The sequence below is a fragment of the Eubalaena glacialis genome, chromosome 12 (assembly GCF_028564815.1).
Source record: "Eubalaena glacialis isolate mEubGla1 chromosome 12, mEubGla1.1.hap2.+ XY, whole genome shotgun sequence".
Lineage (NCBI taxonomy): Eukaryota > Metazoa > Chordata > Mammalia > Artiodactyla > Balaenidae > Eubalaena > Eubalaena glacialis.
In genome coordinates this window covers 50,668,977-50,687,719 of record NC_083727.1, presented here as the reverse complement: position 1 = coordinate 50,687,719, position 18,743 = coordinate 50,668,977, and the positions used below count along the sequence as shown (strand labels likewise).

The 18,743-nt window shown below is 39.9% G+C and overlaps 1 protein-coding gene across 2 annotated transcripts in view; it reads left to right on the top strand.

Moving 5' to 3' along the window:
• Positions 1–18,743, top strand: part of FIG4 (FIG4 phosphoinositide 5-phosphatase) — a 139,869-nt gene that overhangs the window by 65,422 nt on the left and 55,704 nt on the right. For both annotated transcript variants that reach the window (XM_061206765.1, XM_061206764.1), the window contains 5 exons: positions 2,534–2,667; positions 3,953–4,069; positions 5,848–5,893; positions 6,935–7,083; positions 8,075–8,241. In XM_061206765.1, the coding sequence (XP_061062748.1) occupies positions 2,534–2,667; positions 3,953–4,069; positions 5,848–5,893; positions 6,935–7,083; positions 8,075–8,241 (613 nt within the window). The remainder of the gene's footprint in view (positions 1–2,533; positions 2,668–3,952; positions 4,070–5,847; positions 5,894–6,934; positions 7,084–8,074; positions 8,242–18,743) is intronic.

Sequence of the window (18,743 nt, the reverse complement as noted above, 5' to 3'; positions counted from 1 at the left end):
TAAATTACAAGGTTATCGCTAGAACATAAACATCAACCTTAATTAGTGAATCTTCTTCATATTTTACAGAGTCCTTATAGTGTGGTTAAAAGCTATGGTTAAGTGGAAATTCAGTTTATGATGTTTGAAATCATCTATTTCTCTATTAAATATGCAGGTTCAAAATACAATATCAGATATGTGTGGTTGTAAAGTGTTCCTGCCCAGCTTTCTCAAATGAACATTTATTTCTTAATATTTAGGGCAGTCAGTGGATTTTAAAATTGTCCTTGTTTATTGTTTCATTGCCATAAAAATCCTGGCAATAACTAGAAAATAGTTTGGAGATTAAGTTGCTGTTTTGTAGAATAGAAAAAAATGTTCTGTTGTTTTTGTCATTAGTTATTTTATTCATAGGATAAAAGAAGATGTTTATTCAGTTCTTCACTTAGAACTCCTTATTAACTTGTCAGAGAATGTGTATATGTGTGTGCGTGTGTGTGTAGCATGATATCAACGGATATTCACTCTTTATTCTGCCTCCGTATGAAGTGTCTAAAGTGGAATACTTTTCTTGATTTCTTTTCTCTTTTGCCCTGTGTTGTGCACTATCTCCTGCCCTCCCTCCACTCCACCATGTGGAGGTTTGAGACACTGCTTGTCAGACATTTTGCAGCAATCCTTATACTGTCAGTACTGGGGATCAATAGGAAGCCAACCAGGGATCTGATGTCATTGTACATCAGAGGACTTTAATCTGGGGGCCGTGGATGGCCATTGGGGGGGCGTCTCTGAACCCTTTGAAACAATCACTTGCATATGTGAAGTTTTCATCTGGTTGTTAAAGGGGTCTGTGACCAGAGAAGGTTGATGAAACAATCCACTAGCTAATCCACTGTGGGCAGACAATGCATAAAGCAGATTCTTTACATAGAGATGATTGAAAGTTGATGAAATAACCTTATCTCTCCGTGTCATTAAATGTCAGATTTGATATAAGAAATTCAAAAACTTTTTGTTTCTCTAGTTGGCTTAAAGTGCTTTTGAGAAAATTACAGGTATACAATTTAATTTTCTCAGATGTAAAAATAAGCTAAATATTTGTTCATCCCAAACTGATATAATGCTGTTCTCAATCAATTCTTATCTAATTCCTCCATATATACAGCTGTGCAAAATAGATACCCTTTTTCTGTTTCCTCAGTGATTATCTAATTAAATTCATGACAGTTGAAAAGTAATCACCATGGTTGAAAACAGTGCAGACCTATTTTGATGCCAGCAATAGTACCTCAGTGCTGTATCCATATTGCTTAATTAATTGTTTTTTGTTTGTTTCTATGTGAAGTCCTGATCAGGATAACAATAAAGTTAATTTTTATTAATCCTCACCATGTGTCATATGCTCTGATAAGAAACTATCATGTTTCATCTCATTTAAACCTCACATTAATCCTTTAAGGGAAATACTACTGTTACCCATTTTACAGTTGAAGAAATGGAGGCCCAGGAAAGTTGAGAACCTTGCTCAAGGCCATGTGGCTGGTAAGAGGCAGAGCCAGCACTCCAACCACAAAGCTGGACGCTATGCACCAGCTCCTCTTGAATGGGAGGCAGTATGATATCTAAGGAGCTACAGCAGGCAAGGAGGTGGACAGTCAGGTTTAGTCCCATGAACGCCTCTCAGCTTCAGTTCATCCAGCCACAGTGTAAAAGGGGAAGACGTGGCTGCCTTGGCTACCTCACGGGGATTTTATGAAAGTCAAGTTTAAAAGCCTATGAACGGGACTTCCCTGGTGGCCCAGTGGTTAAGAATCCGCCTGCCAATGCAGGAGACACAGGTTCAAGCCCTGGTCCGGGAAGATCCCACGTGCTGCGGACCAACTAAGCCCGCGTCACAATTACTGAGCCTGCGCTCTAGAGCCCGTGAGCCACAACTACTGAGCCTGGGTGCTGCAACTACTGAAGCCCACACACCTAGAGCCCGTACTCCGCAGCAAGAGAAGCCACCGCAATGAGAAGCCTGCGCACCGCAACGAAGAGTAGCCCCCGCTCGCCGCAACTAGAGAAAGCCCGCGCACAGCAATGAAGACCCAACACAGCCAAAAAAAAAAAGCCTATGAAGCCTGCGAAAGCGTCCTCCGCTCTGCCAGTTTGGGGATTAGCCATCTAGGCCCAGTTGATTTCTCTCTGGTCCTTAGCTGGCTGGGGTTGGAGGTTCCTTTCTTCTGGTCCTTGGGAAGTTCTCCTTTGCCAAAGTGGAGTGTGGAGTGTGTAGGACAGGCCTGTGTAGGGTGAGCTGGGCTTCTTGGGACTGTAGGAGGTTATGAGGAAGAAATCTGATTTCCTTGAGTCTTTAATGCTCATTATCTGTTGACTGTAATTCAGTGATGCATTTATTTCTTTGCATTTATATTATTTTAATTTGAGTAGGTAGGTTTCATTTTTGTATATTTAGCACTTCAGCTTTTTGTCTTAGTGGCAAAGTTATGTTAAGTCTGTTCCTCTGATTTAAGGTAGTTAGAACACTGAAAATGTTTAATTTTTGGTAAAGGAACGAGAGAAAAGAAAGCATGAGAGAATTTTGAGTGAAGAACTCGTAGCTGCTGTGACCTACCTCAACCAGTTTTTGCCTCCCGAGCACAGGATTATTTATATTCCTTGGGATATGGCCAAGTACACCAAAAGGTGAGCAGATGCTCATACGTCTGGTTATATTTTCCTCTTCTTGTGATGTAAAATAGCAGGAAGCTGATCTCTCTGCTAAAGTGAATGTTACTTTTTTCATTTCCTTTGTAAACCGGCTTGAGGGGCTGTTTAACTGCTGGTGTATAATTTGAGGGCTTAAATTAGTTGACCAAATTCTTTTTGCCCACCATTTTTACCATTTAGAAATTCTCTTTGAAGTATCTAGTGACCTCAGAACATCTTTACTCTGCTACTTTTCCTTAAAGGCATTAGTTTCACTTTTTTCTATTTCATTCTTTCTCCCTGTTTAATCACTTTCTCAGACACCACTTTCAGATTATCTCATGCATGGATGAACCAGCACTAACTCTTGACTGTTTATAGTAAATCCAAACCCCTTAGTGTAATTGTAAAGCCCCATCACCTGGTTGGTTCCAGAATGTATAACTTCTTCTTTATTCCCAGGGTTGTTCTGTTCCTGAAAAGCTAACCTTCATGTTCTGTCCCCAGTGCAGCAGCCAAGGTCCAATTCTGGAACCTTTGTTCCTATTGTTGTTTCCCCCTGCCCTCCACTGGCTGCTTTCCCACCTCTCTCTCAAGATCTGATTCAAAACTCATCTCATCCAAGGAACTTGCATTCATTTACTAGGGGTCATACAAACATTAGGCTCATATTGAGGTCTCCGTTATTTTTAAATGTCACTATATTGTTTTGCACTTGACTCATTGTACTTTTTTCTGAATCATTTTATGTAGTTAGATACATGCACGTGTGCGCACACACAAACACACACACAGACACACACGCACACAGACACACACACACACACACACACACACTTTCCCAGAGTATAAGCCTGGTTGCAGGTTGGTGCCATTAGTAGTAATTTATTTTCCAGTGTTTTCTTCCCTTGCCACTGCACTGTGCATTGTGCTCTCTTCACATTTCATGAATCCATATTTAACTGACTGCACTCTTGGGGAGTGAAAGGCTTTGGGAAAAGCTCTTGCAGGGGGATGTCATGTGCCGAGTTTAAGGCTTGCCAATAGTTGCTATTGAGTTACAGGCCCTTCATGTCTCCTTGCGCCAAATCTTGCTAGTTATTGAGTACATATTGCATTCTAGAAATTAATTCTTACAATGTTCCTATTGAGTACAAACCAGAGATTTTAAAAATTAAATCCCTGAGTATCATTACTATAGATTTTGCTTTAGATGTGAGAATAAATATGTATTAAGACGTGGGCTCTCCTCACTTCTCTCATTCTTCCTCCTTGCCCGCAGCAAGCTGTGTAATGTTCTGGATCGCCTGAACGTGATTGCAGAAAGTGTGGTGAAGAAAACAGGTTTCTTTGTAAACCGCCCTGATTCATACTGTAGCATTTTGCGGCCAGATGAAAAGTATGTATGGTGTTTTAAAACCTAAAAGAAATCAAGAATTTTGCTCTTACAGATAAAAAATATTCTAAATATGAGCAGTTTGACTCCTTGGAAGATGGATGACTCTATTCCTTTGGGGAGACAAGACACGCAGCCCATGTGACTGTGGAATGAACGTTCATGATGGCATGCAGTTTCCTCTGCGGGTATATACCCTGAGATGGAAGCCATGGAATCTCTTGCTTCTTAGAATAAACATTACATAAAATATTTCTGTAAAGTAAAATTTTCTGTAATGAATTCTATTCTTCAGTATTAAATAGGAGCAGGAAAATTTTTCTAATAAACCAGTGTATACATTAGTATTTAAACTAACGTTTTAATGAAAATGTATCATTGTATTATAGTTAGTTGCTCACAAGTCTTTCCTCATTACTACTTTGTGAGCTCCTTCAGATCAAGCAAATGTGCTTTATTTATCTTAAGGGACCAATATTATATATTTCCAATATTTTATTTTCAGTTAGTAAAGTTAACTATAATGGTAAAAACACACACACACACACACACACACACACACACAAAGCAAAAACAAAAAACAACCAACTACTAATGTGTACGTCTTTGCAAGTCATCCTTTTGTTATAGTTTGAATTTCGGGGCACCTGTGACCAGGGTCCCCAAGACCACTCCCAGGCTCAGTGATTCACTAGGAGAACTCAAAGGACCCAGCATATTGTTGTTCTCTTGGCTATGATTTATTACTGCCAAACAAAACAAAGCAAAGTTAGCCAAGGGAAAAGGCACATGGGGTGAAGTCCAGAGGAAATCAGGGGCATGCTTCCAGAGTCCTCTCCTGGTAGAGGCACACAGAGAGCTCTAATTCCCCCAGCAACTTGTGACGGTGTGTGTGTGAAATGTTGCCAACCAGGGGAGATGATGAAAGACTTGGTGCCAGGGTTTTTATTGGAGGTGGTCCTATAGGCAGCCTCTGCCTGGCAGCTTCCAAAATTTCAGACTCGCAGAAGGAAAGGATGTTCAGCAAACCATGTTGTTTCTACAGACGGCTTAGGCATATTGAGCCACTCTTGTCTGTTCTGGGAATGGTGGAAACTGAAGTTCCAGACTCCAGCCAAGGGCCAGCCTCGTAAGCAGGCCTTTCTGAGGATAGCAGTCAGGCCTGCTGTGTTAATTCTTTTCTGCACTGCACCTTGTTTTAAATAATTAAAATATTTTAAATAATTAAAATAGTCATATCATTATATAGTACTTATGTGATAAGAACATTTCCCCAGGCATTCATTAGCACGTGGAGAAAGTATGTAGGAAAGAAAATAATAAGACTGTAAAAACAACCGAAGGACTGTAACAGAGCTCCATGAAGAAAAGCTGGAGGAGGTGGGGCCTCCTAACGTTGAGGGGAGAAGGATCAGGCTTGGAAGATTTTATTATAAAGTTGCCCTGCAATTATTAGTCATGTCTGTAGAGACCAAACAGGAAATGGGCTTAAATTAAAGCATGAGAGATTTTGGTTGAACATGGGTGACAAAATGCTAAGAGTGTAGGGCTGGAGCAGGTTAAGATGCTCCTTTCCTGGTCTCCCTTTAGAGCATGGATAGCATTCCATCTCTGTGACTTGCATATTCACTTTCCTGAGAGAATGAAAGTAAACCGAATCAGCTGATTATTCAGGGGCATTCAGCCCTATTACTTTGATTCTTAATAAAGAGCTAGTACCAAATATGAATATAGATTATGTTATTAAAATGTTTAATTAAAGCATGTATTTTTAAACACAGGTGGAATGAACTAGGAGGATGTGTGATTTCCACTGGTCGCCTGCAGGTATAGATGACATTGTATTAATAATGAATAGAATCTGTATCCACAGTGTATGATGTTTTCTGAAAGCAACCATGGAGAGAGATACTTCTTATTGAATGCAAAATTATTAATCATTTGAGAATGAGGTTTTTTTTTTTAATATGTTTGTTTATTTTTGGCTGCGTTGGGTCTTCGTTGCTGCGTGCTGGTTTTTTCTAGTGGCGGTGAGCAGGGGCTGTGCTTCGTTGTGGTGCACGGGCTTCTCATTGCGGTGGCTTCCCTTGTTGTGGAGCACGGGCTCTAGGCGTGTGGGCTTCAGTAGTTGTGGCACGTGGGCTTCAGTAGTTGTGGCTTGCAGGCTCTAAGAGCGCAGGCTCAGTAATTGTGGCACACGGGCTTAGTTGCTCTGCGGCATGTGGGATCTTCCCGGACCAGGGCTCGAAGCCGTGTCCCCTGCACTGGCAGGCAGATTCTTAACCACTGCGCCACGAGGGAAGTCCTGAGAATGAGTTTTAAAAGCCTTACTGCTAGTGTTTAACTCTTGCAAAGGATGTGTAGCTGAAATAATAATCGCCCACAGATTTTTTCTATATAGTATAAATTTTGTTATTGGAAATAGAAACATAAACAGAAATGTGAGAAGAATAAATTAGAAAGGCTTTGGAAAATGAGCCAAATACAACAGTATATATATTAATTATGCTTTAAGAATGAAATGGCCTCACCCACTGAATATTTTAGTTTGTACAGTAAAGGAGATAGATCAGGGAAAAAAGCACATATTTTACTAATTGATACATGTGGAAAATGTTAGCTATTTTTATCTTGTTAAACTAAAGAAAATAATTCAGATATAGACTAGAGGGTGCAATGATGCTGTTGCAGCAGTATTAAGTGAACAGCAAATATAACCTTTTATAATGAAAAAAATGTTCTTCATTATTTGTTCAGGAATAATACCCTGCGTACAGCTATCTTCTACTGCTTAAAGAAATCTAAAGTAGGATGGAGGTAGTTTTGGTGACTGAATAATGAATGACAGTTCAAGGTGTTTCTCTTTAGACTGGTGTTCTTCGAACCAACTGTGTGGACTGTTTGGATCGCACCAACACAGCACAGTTTATGGTGGGGAAATGTGCGCTGGCTTATCAGCTGTATTCCTTGGGCTTAATTGACAAACCAAATCTACAATTTGATACAGATGCAGTTAGGTAAGCCTTATTTTCTCCCTTTCGAATGCTGGTAATGACAGAAAGCAAACCTGATTAATAAGGACTTTTATGAACTTGTTTCTCCTTTCAGCTTCTCAAAAACTATGTTGTTAAAAGACATTATTCAAATTAATTTGGTAATATATATTTCTGTTAAAGCCTTGTGTATTGCTACCATGGTTTTTATTTTCCTATTTGTGTTAATTATCAATAAACATTATGTACTTTAGATAAATCCAAACTAGTGGGTTTTTTAAAAAACAAATCCAGACTGCATTAGGAAAAAAAAAGTAATAAACCTTCATATATTTTGAATTAAACATATAAGACAGATAAAAGGTTGATTCTTCAGTAAGGAATACTGTTTCTTCACTGTCCGTTGGGTCCATGACATTGCGTGAAGTACCATTTCTTGAAAATGCAGTGATCGCTGTTATAGGTCCTCTGAGATAATCATAAAGGCTCTGTCAAAAAAAAGTGATGAGCTTACAAATGGCCAGGTCCTCAGATATCACTACACTAAAAAGTCTTTAACAGGCGCTTGAAGAAACATAAGTTTCAAACGTGTATTTCTAGGAAAGAATATGGTTTGTTTGTGACAAGAGCATGTCCTTTTTCCCAAAGGCAATTCAGAGAGAACAGAAATTTCTGTCGTGGGAGGTAAATTGATTTGGCAGGCTGCAGAAAGTTAGGATTCTTTTAATAGAGTTAAAACCACCTTGGTCTGGCTTTGGTGGGTTATGCTTTTGGTGCCCCTGCCTTTTTTTTTTTTTTTATAGCATTTTCTTTGACTTTGTTGCTTATTAGACCATTACTATAAAATATAATATATTTTGCATGTGCATATATCTTCAAGATGTTGAAGAGTCTACTTGAAAAGAAAGGCTTAGAGGAATTCATAAAGTAAAATACTTGTTTTGAGTCCACGGCTAAGTGAATACGTGTGTAATACTTTGGGTGAAATTCTTTAGTGTTTGTGTGTTTTGCTTAGGTTATTTGAGGAACTCTATGAAGATCATGGGGATACCCTGTCCCTTCAGTATGGTGGTTCCCAACTTGTTCATCGTGTAAAAACCTACAGAAAGATAGCGCCGTGGACCCAGCACTCAAAAGACATCATGCAGACCCTGTCTAGATATTACAGCAATGCTTTTTCAGGTAATTCTGGAGTAATATGCATTTCTAAGGCTTATCCTGATGTGCATTTTTCTCTTATACTTTTTTTTTTAAGCTAACTGGATAAGTAAAGTCAAAATTAAATATTTTAAAAGTTTAAATAAAACAGTCTGTCACTTAGGAGGTACTCAGTAAATATTTGTTCAGTAAATGAATGAATAAACTTTGTATTTTAAATAGGGCACTTTGGCCACCCATAATTAGAGCTTTTACGTACTTGAGAATATTTGATTCCTTGGCTTCTGCCTCGTTCTGAATTTCTGCTTGCAAGACATAGATAAATTTGTTCAGGAGTGTTGAGTAATTATTTTAAATAGAGTTCATCATTTTAACAATTGTCTAAGAATGTAAATATCACTGATTCTTTTAAATGTCAGCTAGAAATGAGTTGTAACATTAACACTGAATTTTACTCTTTTCTTATTTTATGACTTGGGAATACTAAAAGAAACAGGTGGTTAAAATGGCACTTTTCCTGCCTCCATTCTGATGGGATTTCCAAAACAATAGATATCACAGACCAAAGTGATTGTGAGACAGATCCCACGCACAGAATTTATAAAGGAAGTGCTCAGGCTGATTCCGTGAGTCTTGGACTCTTGAACCAGATCAAAGATAAAAACGTTTACAGAATGTGGAGAAGAGATTGGTAAAGAGAGTCTTTGGAGTGCACTGTTGCCATGCAGTGACTGTCACCCACCCCTACTCCTTCACCTCCAGCCTAGAGAGAACTAGGACTTTGAACAAGCTTAATGTAGTGTTCTGTTGTTGGAGGGACCCCATGGAGCCGTTGGCTTTGGACTGCTGTGTAGCAAAGCTGAAGCAGAGGGACAGGCTGAGGAGAGGGCTGCCATGTTGGGAATGGCCTACCCTCCCAGAGTTGGTTAGGCCAAAGGATCCTTGAGTGTTTATAGGTGCCCAGAGGTAGGCCTCATGGGGGAGAGTGCTGGCATGGTGTTGGCGTAGGTCCTGGCCAGAGGGACCGTAGCAGCAGGAACCAGGAAGTGATCACTGGATTCCCAAGGAAGGAGTAGCAAGAAAATGCCTGATGTGAGAAGATACATGTGCTCACACCCAGGGAACTGCAGGAGAGTCCCCAATGTTGGGAACCTCAGAAGAGTGCATGAAAATACCCATAAAAGAGTCAGCTTTCAACATTTCCTATGCCCAGAGAGAATGCAAAGGCTAAACTACTACTAACAGTTTGGTATACTACTGTTCAAGCGTATTAGTTTTCTGTGCTATCTAACAAATTACTACAAAGTTAGCAGCTTAAAACAACATGTATTCATTATCTCATGATTTCTCTGGGTCAGAATTCCAAGCACAGTTTAGCTGGGTTCTCTGCACAGGGTCTCACAAAGCTATAGTCAAGATGTCAGTCAGGCTGTGGTCTCATCTGGAGGCCTGATTCAGGGAGAATCCACTTCCCTGCTCGTGTGTTTGTTGGTGGAATTCAATTCCTTGCAGTTCCATGTGGACTTGTTCCTTGTAGGACTCGTAGTGACTTGCTTCTTCATAACTGGCATGGGGAAGAAGACGGTCTCTAGAATGAGTCTGCTAGCAAGACAGAGTCTTATATAACATAATGTAATCATTGGGGTGACATGCCATCACTTTGCCATATCTCGTTGCTCAGAAGCAAATCATTGGTCCCACCCACACACAAGCAAAATCTGTATCAGTTTCCTAAGGCTGTTGTAACAAAATAATACAAACTAGATGACTTAAAACAGTAGAAACTTATCTCACAGTTGGGGGTAGAAGTTCAATGTCAAGTTGTCAGCAGAGCCAAGTTCACTCTGAAACCCATAGGAGAATGCTTCTTCCTAGATGCTGATATTTTGCCAGCAGTCCTTGGTGTTCCTTGGCTTGCAACTGCAGCACTTCAATCTCTGCTTCCATTGTCACATGGCCTTCTTCCTTTGTGTGTCTAGGTCTGTATCACATTTCCCTCTTCCTGTAGGGACACCAGTCATATTGGGTTAGGGTCTACCCTAATTCAGTATAACATCATCTTGGCTTGATTATGTCTGCAAAGACCCTATTTTCAAATAAGATTACATTAATGGGTATTGGGGTTTAGGACTTCAATATATTTTTTTAGGGAGACACAATTCACTACACAGCACAGATTATGACACTAAGGCACGAACAGCAGGAAGTGGGGAGCATGGGGGTCACTTTGGAGTCCACCACATCAAGTTAGACCATCCCTACTTACACACTATGGAGGGGTCGGAAACTGGTTGGCAGCCTGGTGGGTGTGGGAGGGACATGCAGGACAGACCTAGAGGTCCTGGGTGGTCTGGCCCCGCCTACCTTGCCATCCTGCCTTTCACGCCATTCCCATCCCCCATCACTGCTCTCCAGACACACGGACCTTCTCACTGTTTCCCGAGTAAGTTAGGCTTCTTCTGCCACAGGCTCTTGCTCCACCCACTGGAACACATGACTGCAGTCTTTTGAGCTTTAGAGCTTACTCTCCTTTCACTTCCTCAAGGAAGGTACTCAGTTTCTGTTCTTGTAACATTCTCTACCTTTGTAGCACTTGGCACAATTGCACTTAAATTGTTAACTGTGCTATTAGTCGTGTTGTGTGTCCCCCCAGCCCCTACCGTGACACCCAAGAGCTCCGTGAGCATGTCGTTCACTATGGTGTCCCTAATGCCTTGCTCATGGCACAAGAACTATTTATGGAATGAATTAATAAATGCATGAGTTAATCCATTCCCTGTGTCCTCCCCAACTTCCCCTTTTCCCTGAATTAAAAAATTGACAGGACTAAGTATGTCAACCTAATAACATGTAGCCTATCAGTAATGCTCTTAGGCTGCTCAGATCATGTCTTTCGAATTCACTGAGAATCATGCCCATTGAACATCTCCGGGTCAGCTCAATGTATAACATAAACCACAAAGCCACTATAGACCTTAAGAGTATTTAGATATTCCTCTGTATGCATGACTCTTGAGCTGGATTTAGGAACTTTACAATCGAAGTATATTAATCCAAACAAAAACTAAGAGTTAGGAAAGTCAGATTTAGAAATTCAAGCCAGTGGCATAACTTTAAATTCTAGATTTCTAAAGCAAAAATATTAAAGTATTCCTGTCATCCTTTGTTATACCTACTGCTGTGGTTCCCAATGAAGATATTAATATTCATTGATGTATTCCAATTGGCTATAACATGTATTGCAAAGAATTGATTATTATAAAAATAACACATGGTTTCACTTGTTTTTATAAATGAGAATGGTTTTAAGATGATCTCTCTAAAGGCATCTCACTGGCTATGCTTCATTGTTTTACTAGTTTCCTAGGGCTTCTGTAACAAAGTACAGCCACAAGCTGGGTGGCTTAAAACAGAAATTTATTGTTTCACAGTTCTGGAGGCTTGAAGTCAGAAATCAAGGTGTCAGCAGGGCTGTGCTCCCTCTGAAGTCTCCAGGGGAAGATCCTTACTTCTTAGCTTCTGGTGGTTTACTGCTGATCCTTGGCTTGCAGCACTTTAATTTCTATCTCTGGTGTCACATGACATTCTCCCCCTCTTTTGTGTCTGTGGCGTTCTCCTCCCTGTGTGTGTGTGTCTCTTCTTATAAGGACACCAGTCATACTGGATTACGGGCCCACCCCACTCCAGTGTGACTGTATCTTAACAGGATTATATCTGCACAGACTTGATTTCCAAATAGGGTCATATTCACAGGTACTGGGGCTTAAGACCTCAACATATCTTTTGGGGGGGACACAATTCAACTTGTAACAGTTGTGTAAGTCATGTGCCAACAAATACATATACCTCTCGGTGTGTGTTATCATGAAAAAGGTTTAAAACTGCCCTGATGGAAAGGGTCGTCCACTCTCTGCCCTCTCCTGTCATGGTTGTCCCTGAATTGGGAGTCATTATTGACACTTAAGGATCAAGTAATGTGGTTTTTTTTTTTTAATAAATTTATTTGTTTTATTTATTTATTTTTGGCTGCGTTGGGTCTTCGTTGCTGTGCGCGGGCTTTCTCTAGTTGCGGCGAGCGGGGGCTACTCTTCGTTGCAGTGCGTGGGCTCCTCATTGTGGTGGCTTCTCTTGTTGCAGAGCACGGGCTCTAGGCATGTGGGCTTCAGTAGTTGTGGCTCGCGGGCTCTAGAGCGCAGGCTCAGTAGTTGTGGCACACAGGCTTAGTTGCTTCGCGGCATGTGGGATCTTCCCAGACCAGGGCTCGAGCCATGTCCCCTGCATTGGCAGGCGGATTCCTAACCACTGTGCCACCAGAGAAGCCCAAGTAATGTGTTTTTCAATAAGATTAGAGCACAGAGAATGAATGTGTAGCTGTGCATGATTAAAAAAGAAAGGAGAACCATTAAAAGACAGAAGATGGTCATGAATAAGTAACATGCACGTGATGGAAAGGTAAAGCAAAATTATGCACAACTGAAAGAGGAACTATTATGAAAGGAATTATTTTATGAATAATGTGGCTAAAATAGACTTCTTTATTTTAAGAAGCATGGTGTCATTGGGGTGTACAACTTACTTTTAAGTTACAATGGATATTATATAATGGTGATATAGTAATAGAACCATTTTCTTTAAAGCACTCAAGATAACTTTGTAAAAGTTAATCTCCTCATGTTATGCCTCTGGGGTAGGCAGGAAGGTACTTGAAATTAGGTTGTTAGGAATTTTATCCTTGGTTCATATAGACTGATTGATGCTATGTGCGTCACCCACCTGACTCCCTTTCACGCTCATTTTAATAAAACCTGTTCTTGAGGCTTCACATATTACCATCTTCTGGGGTTTGTCTCTAAGAAATGTCCTTTGGTTTCTAATATAACTGGCTACATAAGCAGTTATAGGACGCCAACAAGGAAAGAATAGGTACCTAGGTACTCCCTTTGGATATTAGGAAGAACTTTGTAATTATAATTCACTGAAGGACCCTGTCAAGCTCTTTCTAATTTTTTTTTTTTACATTTATATTTAGGTAAGCCTGACTTTTTATTTCCTGAAGCTTGTTGAACTGAAATCCTATTATAAGAAAAAAATAAAAAGATAAGATACCTGCAATGGTTAATAATAGACCAGCTGTATATATATACACACACATATATATACATACATACATGCACACATGTGTAATTTAAATGTGTGAATGTATGTGTATTCATGCATGGAGGGGAGCCATATTCTCCTCAAATAGAGATGTAAAAAAAAAAAAAAGCTCATGGGGTAAAGACTTCAAAGCTCACCATGCATGGAATGCAGTGATTACAGAAAACAGTGTTGAGATGGCATCACCAGCATTATGGTAGTGCCGTGAGGTAGTGGAGCAGTGTCTTTCCCTTTCTGCCCACCCCTGAAAGAGGGACATGCAAAGGAGCATCTGAGCACATTTTTGTTTATCAAGAATACTGAGCTAGCCTTCTAAGGTCATCCTTCTAACAGCAGGTTTAGAGTGAGTAAGCTGTATTTGGCTATAGCAGAAAGAAGACAGTTGGAAAATGTTATGTTTTAATAACATTTGAAATCACATTAATAAAACTCTGGCTAAAACCCAACTGTCCACCTGTTCTGCAACCAAAGCAGTTAAACGTGGCAAGAGAAAAAGTTGGAATTATGACCCTCAGTTTAAACTGACTGCAGTTCTCTGAAGGATACTCAAAACAGCCTGACAGTCCTGCTAAATTTCCCTAGTATGTTCATTCTTTCACTCTCCAAAGTGACCATTCATACCTTGTCCTCTCTCCCTAAACCACTCTCAGCTGGTATCTTTGCTTCATTCTTCATTGAGAAAATAAGTCATTGGGGGGGAACTCCTCCTTCTTAGCACCAAATGCAGAGCCTGTCCTTATCTGCACCCACTGTTTCTACCTCATATCATACAGCTCACTGCCATATATGTCAGTTGCTCCCCTCTGCTGCCTCATTTCCATTAGCATAAAAGCACACCTTATGTTCTTCGTCTAACCTTTCCTCCTGTCCTTAATTCCACACCCACCACTAGCTAAAGTCCTATTTCTCTGCTCTCCTAAAGCAAAACCTCTTGAAAGAGTTATCTGCACACCTGTTTCCTCTTGCATATCCTGTTCTGTCCACCTGCCTCACTGGGCCTCTGCCCTGTCATGCCACCGAACCTGTGCTTGTCAAAATCACCAACAATCCCCCATTGCCAAATCCAGTGATTCCTTTCCTGTTTTCATCTTACTTAGGCTTTCAGCAGCTTGTATCACAGTTGAGCTCTCCGTCTTTCTTGAAACTCACCTCTGTGCTGTCTCACTCAGTCTCCCTGGTGACTTCTCCTGCCCTATTTCTAAACCTTCCTCTTCTCCTTCTATACTTTCACCTTTGGGGCATCTAACCCAGCTTTTAAGTACCATGCATTTGACACTCAAATTTATATCTCTTCCCTTGACTCCTCCACCGAACTCCAGACTTATTTATCTACATGCCTACCTACCAGGCATTTCCTCCAGAATATTGTGGTAGTTTTCTATAGGGGCTGTAACAAATTATCACAGACTTAGTGGCTTAAAACAACATCTGTTTGTTATCTCACAGTGCTTGTGGGTCAGAAGTCTGGGCTCAGCATTACTCAGCTGTGTTCTCTGCTTAGGGTCTCACCCGGCTGAAGTCAAAATGAAAGCAATGAAGTCAGATGAAATCAAAATCAAGTCAGATGAAATCAAAATGAAGTCAGAATGTGGATGCTGATCCGGAGGCCTCCAGGCTCCTTCAGGTTATTGGCAGAATCCCAGGCGGTTCTAGGGCAGATGTCCCTGTGGCTGGGGCTCATTCTTGGTTTCAAAAGGCTCCTTGGCTTGTGGCCCACTCCATCTTCAAGGCCAGCAACGGTGCATAAACCCTTGTGCTTCAAATCTCTCTGCCTTCCTCCTCTGCCTTTAAAGGATTCCTGTGATTACAGTGGGCCCACCCAGATAAGACAAGATAATTTCCCTATCTTGAAGTCAGTGATTAGTAATTTCAGTTACATCTGCAAAGTCCCTTTTGCCATGTAATGTAAAATATTCATGGGAAACTAGGGAGGAAAGGCCATGGGGCCAAGTTTCTTCCTACCACAGATATCTAAGAAGAATCTCAAACTGATCATTTCTGAGACAGGAACTCTTGACTCTGCCCCAGACCTGTTTCTCTACTTGTTTTGTTTTTTGTTGTGTTTTCCACCTCAGCTCCCGCTGTTCAGTTCAGAATCCTAGGAATCATCCTTGATTTCTTTATTCTCCTTATCCTCCCCCATTTCATCTCTCAGCAGATCTTGTTGGCTCTAGCTCCAAAATATATCCCAGACCCTTCTGCTGTGTTTCATCCTTACTGCTGCCGGCTGGTGCGGACAGCTGTTGGCTCTCATCTGAACACCTGCAGTGGCTCCTGATTCCTCCCTTTCTGCTCTTGCCCTTCACAGCAGCCAGAGTGATCTTTTCAAGACTTAGATCTTATCACTCCCCTCTCAGAAAACCCTTACAGGGCTTCTGATTGCATGTAAAAATCACACTCTTCACCGTGACCTACTAGGCTTTGTGTGCTCTGCCTCGGCTGTCCCTAGTCCTGCTCTTTCCTTTGCTCCCTGCCCTCCAGCCCCCCCGGCCTTCGTGCTGTTCCTGGAGCTGCCCAGCCTCTACCCACTTCCCTGACCACCCGACCTAAGTGTCCCTCTCCTTTCTCATCACTCTCTCGTCACTCTTTTTTTTTTTTCATAGAACTTACATCCTCTGGAAGTACCTTGTACATTATTTACTTGTATATTATTTTTGTTTCCCACTGTGGGACATAAGCCCCACGAGAGCCAGAAATCAGTCTTGTATAGACTGTATCCCTAGTGTGGGACATAGTAGGCTCTTGGATAAATGAATGAATGGTGTATTTTTTTAATTATGAAGGTAATATATGTTAATTATAAGAAGTATAGAATAACTCACAAATCATGTAATCCTCACCTTTCAGAGATAGCAACTTGTTCATATTTAGCAAAACGTGATCCTTCTAGTTTTACTATACAGGTACTGTATATCTGTTTCTGCCCTTTTAGATAATGTGAGTAATCTTTATGACCCTAAATATTCTTTTACAACATGATTTTTGGTAGCCTTGTAGCAGTCTATCCTTTAGAAGCACCATAGTGAGGTTATTTGTTTTTAGTGTGCATTTAGGTTCCTTTTAAACAAACATCTTTGAACATACACCTTTTTTGTGTATTTTTTATCTTATGAAAATTTCAGAAGCATATTTATTAGGTCAGAGTATAGATATTTTCAGGACCTTTTAAAAATGTATATATTGCCAAATAGCCTTACCAAAAGGATATAGCAGTCAAGTCCCCCTCAGCAGAGTATAGGAGAGCCCATTTTGAAAAGTATTTGCCAGCTTAAAAGGTAGAAGATGGTATATTGTTTTCAGTTTGCATTTGTTTAATAACTAGTAAAGTTGAGTTTATGTTATGTTCATTGTCTATTTGTTTCTTTTAAAAATTGCATGTTTTTCTGTGAGGGTGTTGATCTTTGTTCTTCTTACATTTAATTGGTATTTATTTCAACGTACAGTGTGAGGTAGGGATCTAATGTCACTGTCTACTCCCCCACAATGGTTAAACAGTACTGTTTATTGAATAGTGTCCCTTTCCATTACTGATTTCAGAGGCCACTTTATCACGAACTTAATTTAATATTAGGTCAACAAATATTCTAGTTTCCAAGTTAAAATTCTTGGCTAATTAAAAAGAATTGTTATATTCAAGCCTGACCTATTTAAATACAGTGCATAATAAAACTGGTTAGTGTTTAACCTGTTTGGATGGAGTTTGAAAGGTGCATATTCTTTTTTCCTTTAGAGCATGATTGATTACAAAAGTAGATAGTCGTTTTGCCCTCTTGTTATCTCCAACTGCAGAGAACCTACCTGTTTTAAGCTTTTGTCTGTGTCCAAAGTACTGCTGTCTTCCAGAAGGTGATAGCCTTATTTGCAGTCAAAAGTAGCCAGGAAGATTCTCAGGCTCATTAGGGCTGGCCTTAGATTCCAAGCTTAGTAGGTGACCATAAATACTATGGATATATTTTAAGTTATAATAACAGCAGGACATTCAAGAAGTCTCCATTATGATCCTTTGAAGGAATATCCTGTATTTGGTTATGTTTTTCAATCTTACATTTTATCATACTTGCTAAAAATTAAAGGAAGCCACTAGTAAGCTTAATGAAGGATAAAAGAAACTCCTTGAAAACATGGCTGAAAAATGGAAAGCTTCTTTAGATAGTATTAAGATATTTTGGGGTACTGCATAGTATGAATTATTGTGCCATTAAGGCCATTCAAGAAGCATAAAGAATATAATTACTATAAAAGCAGTATGTTTACTTTCGTATTGTGTTAAGAGGGTGAAAATTGGGGCAGTAATGCCTGTATCATTTAGTACTTGGATGTTTTCTCTCAACAAATGGAAAAAAGCCTCCAAATATATTCATCATATAAACACATCCCTTTTACATATTACTTTTAGCCTAAAAGGTAAGTGCTGTTTTAATGGAATGCTTCCTGTCAAAATACATAACTGGAATACATGTTTGATGTACTGTATTTCATTTATGCTTCTGCCAAAATGACCAAATAGCCCAATGAGAACAATATGGCTAATTTCAGATTTTTCTGTGTTTCACTATAGCTGCTGGAAGGAAATTGATTTTATGATAATGTTATCCTGTTTCAAAAGCAGTCATTTCTATTGTGCTGTCTTTTTGGTTCTGTGCTCATTTTCAGAAAGAGGTTATTTATATTGTGGAAGCCTGCCCCAGACTTGAATATACAAGGGATCGGAGATGAGAATGGAAAGAAGGAAATGAAGGGAAGGAATGAAGGATGCTAGGGAGGGGACAGTGCAGAATGGGAAGGATGGCTCATGAGGCTGCTTCAGTGCTTATCATCATTTTTACCAAAATATAACTGGGAAAAAGAAGAGGAGATACAGCATATATATATGTAGTCAATTTTATTAGTTCATAGTATATTTTGCAAAGGTAATTTTGGAGTGGTTGAATGGTTAGAATGAGGCTATTTTCCATGTGCTCACTCTGCCTTCATTATCAAACACAGCTGTAGGAGACAGAAAATGTAAACATTGTCTCTGCTAAAGAAATGGAGAATGTCTTTTCATGGATTAAAAGCAGAAACTTGGAAGCTGACTTGTTCAAGGTTGTGCAACAGAATATGGGTAGAAGTTGGGTCACTTTGTCTCTGACATCTCTACTTGTCTTTGCAATAAAGTGAAGATGTCCTTTGTTTCAGGTAAACTAACATACAGTGAGAATGTTTTCTAAAAATACAATCACTAAGGTACTATGGCAGTTCTTAAAGATTTTTAAGAGTCTCTCAAAATTCAAGAAGCAGTTTATGTTCACCATCCTCTGTGTTATGAGAGGTACAGAGTAAAAGGGAAACATTTTGAAGCAAGATTTTAATTCTCAAAATCTTGGCTG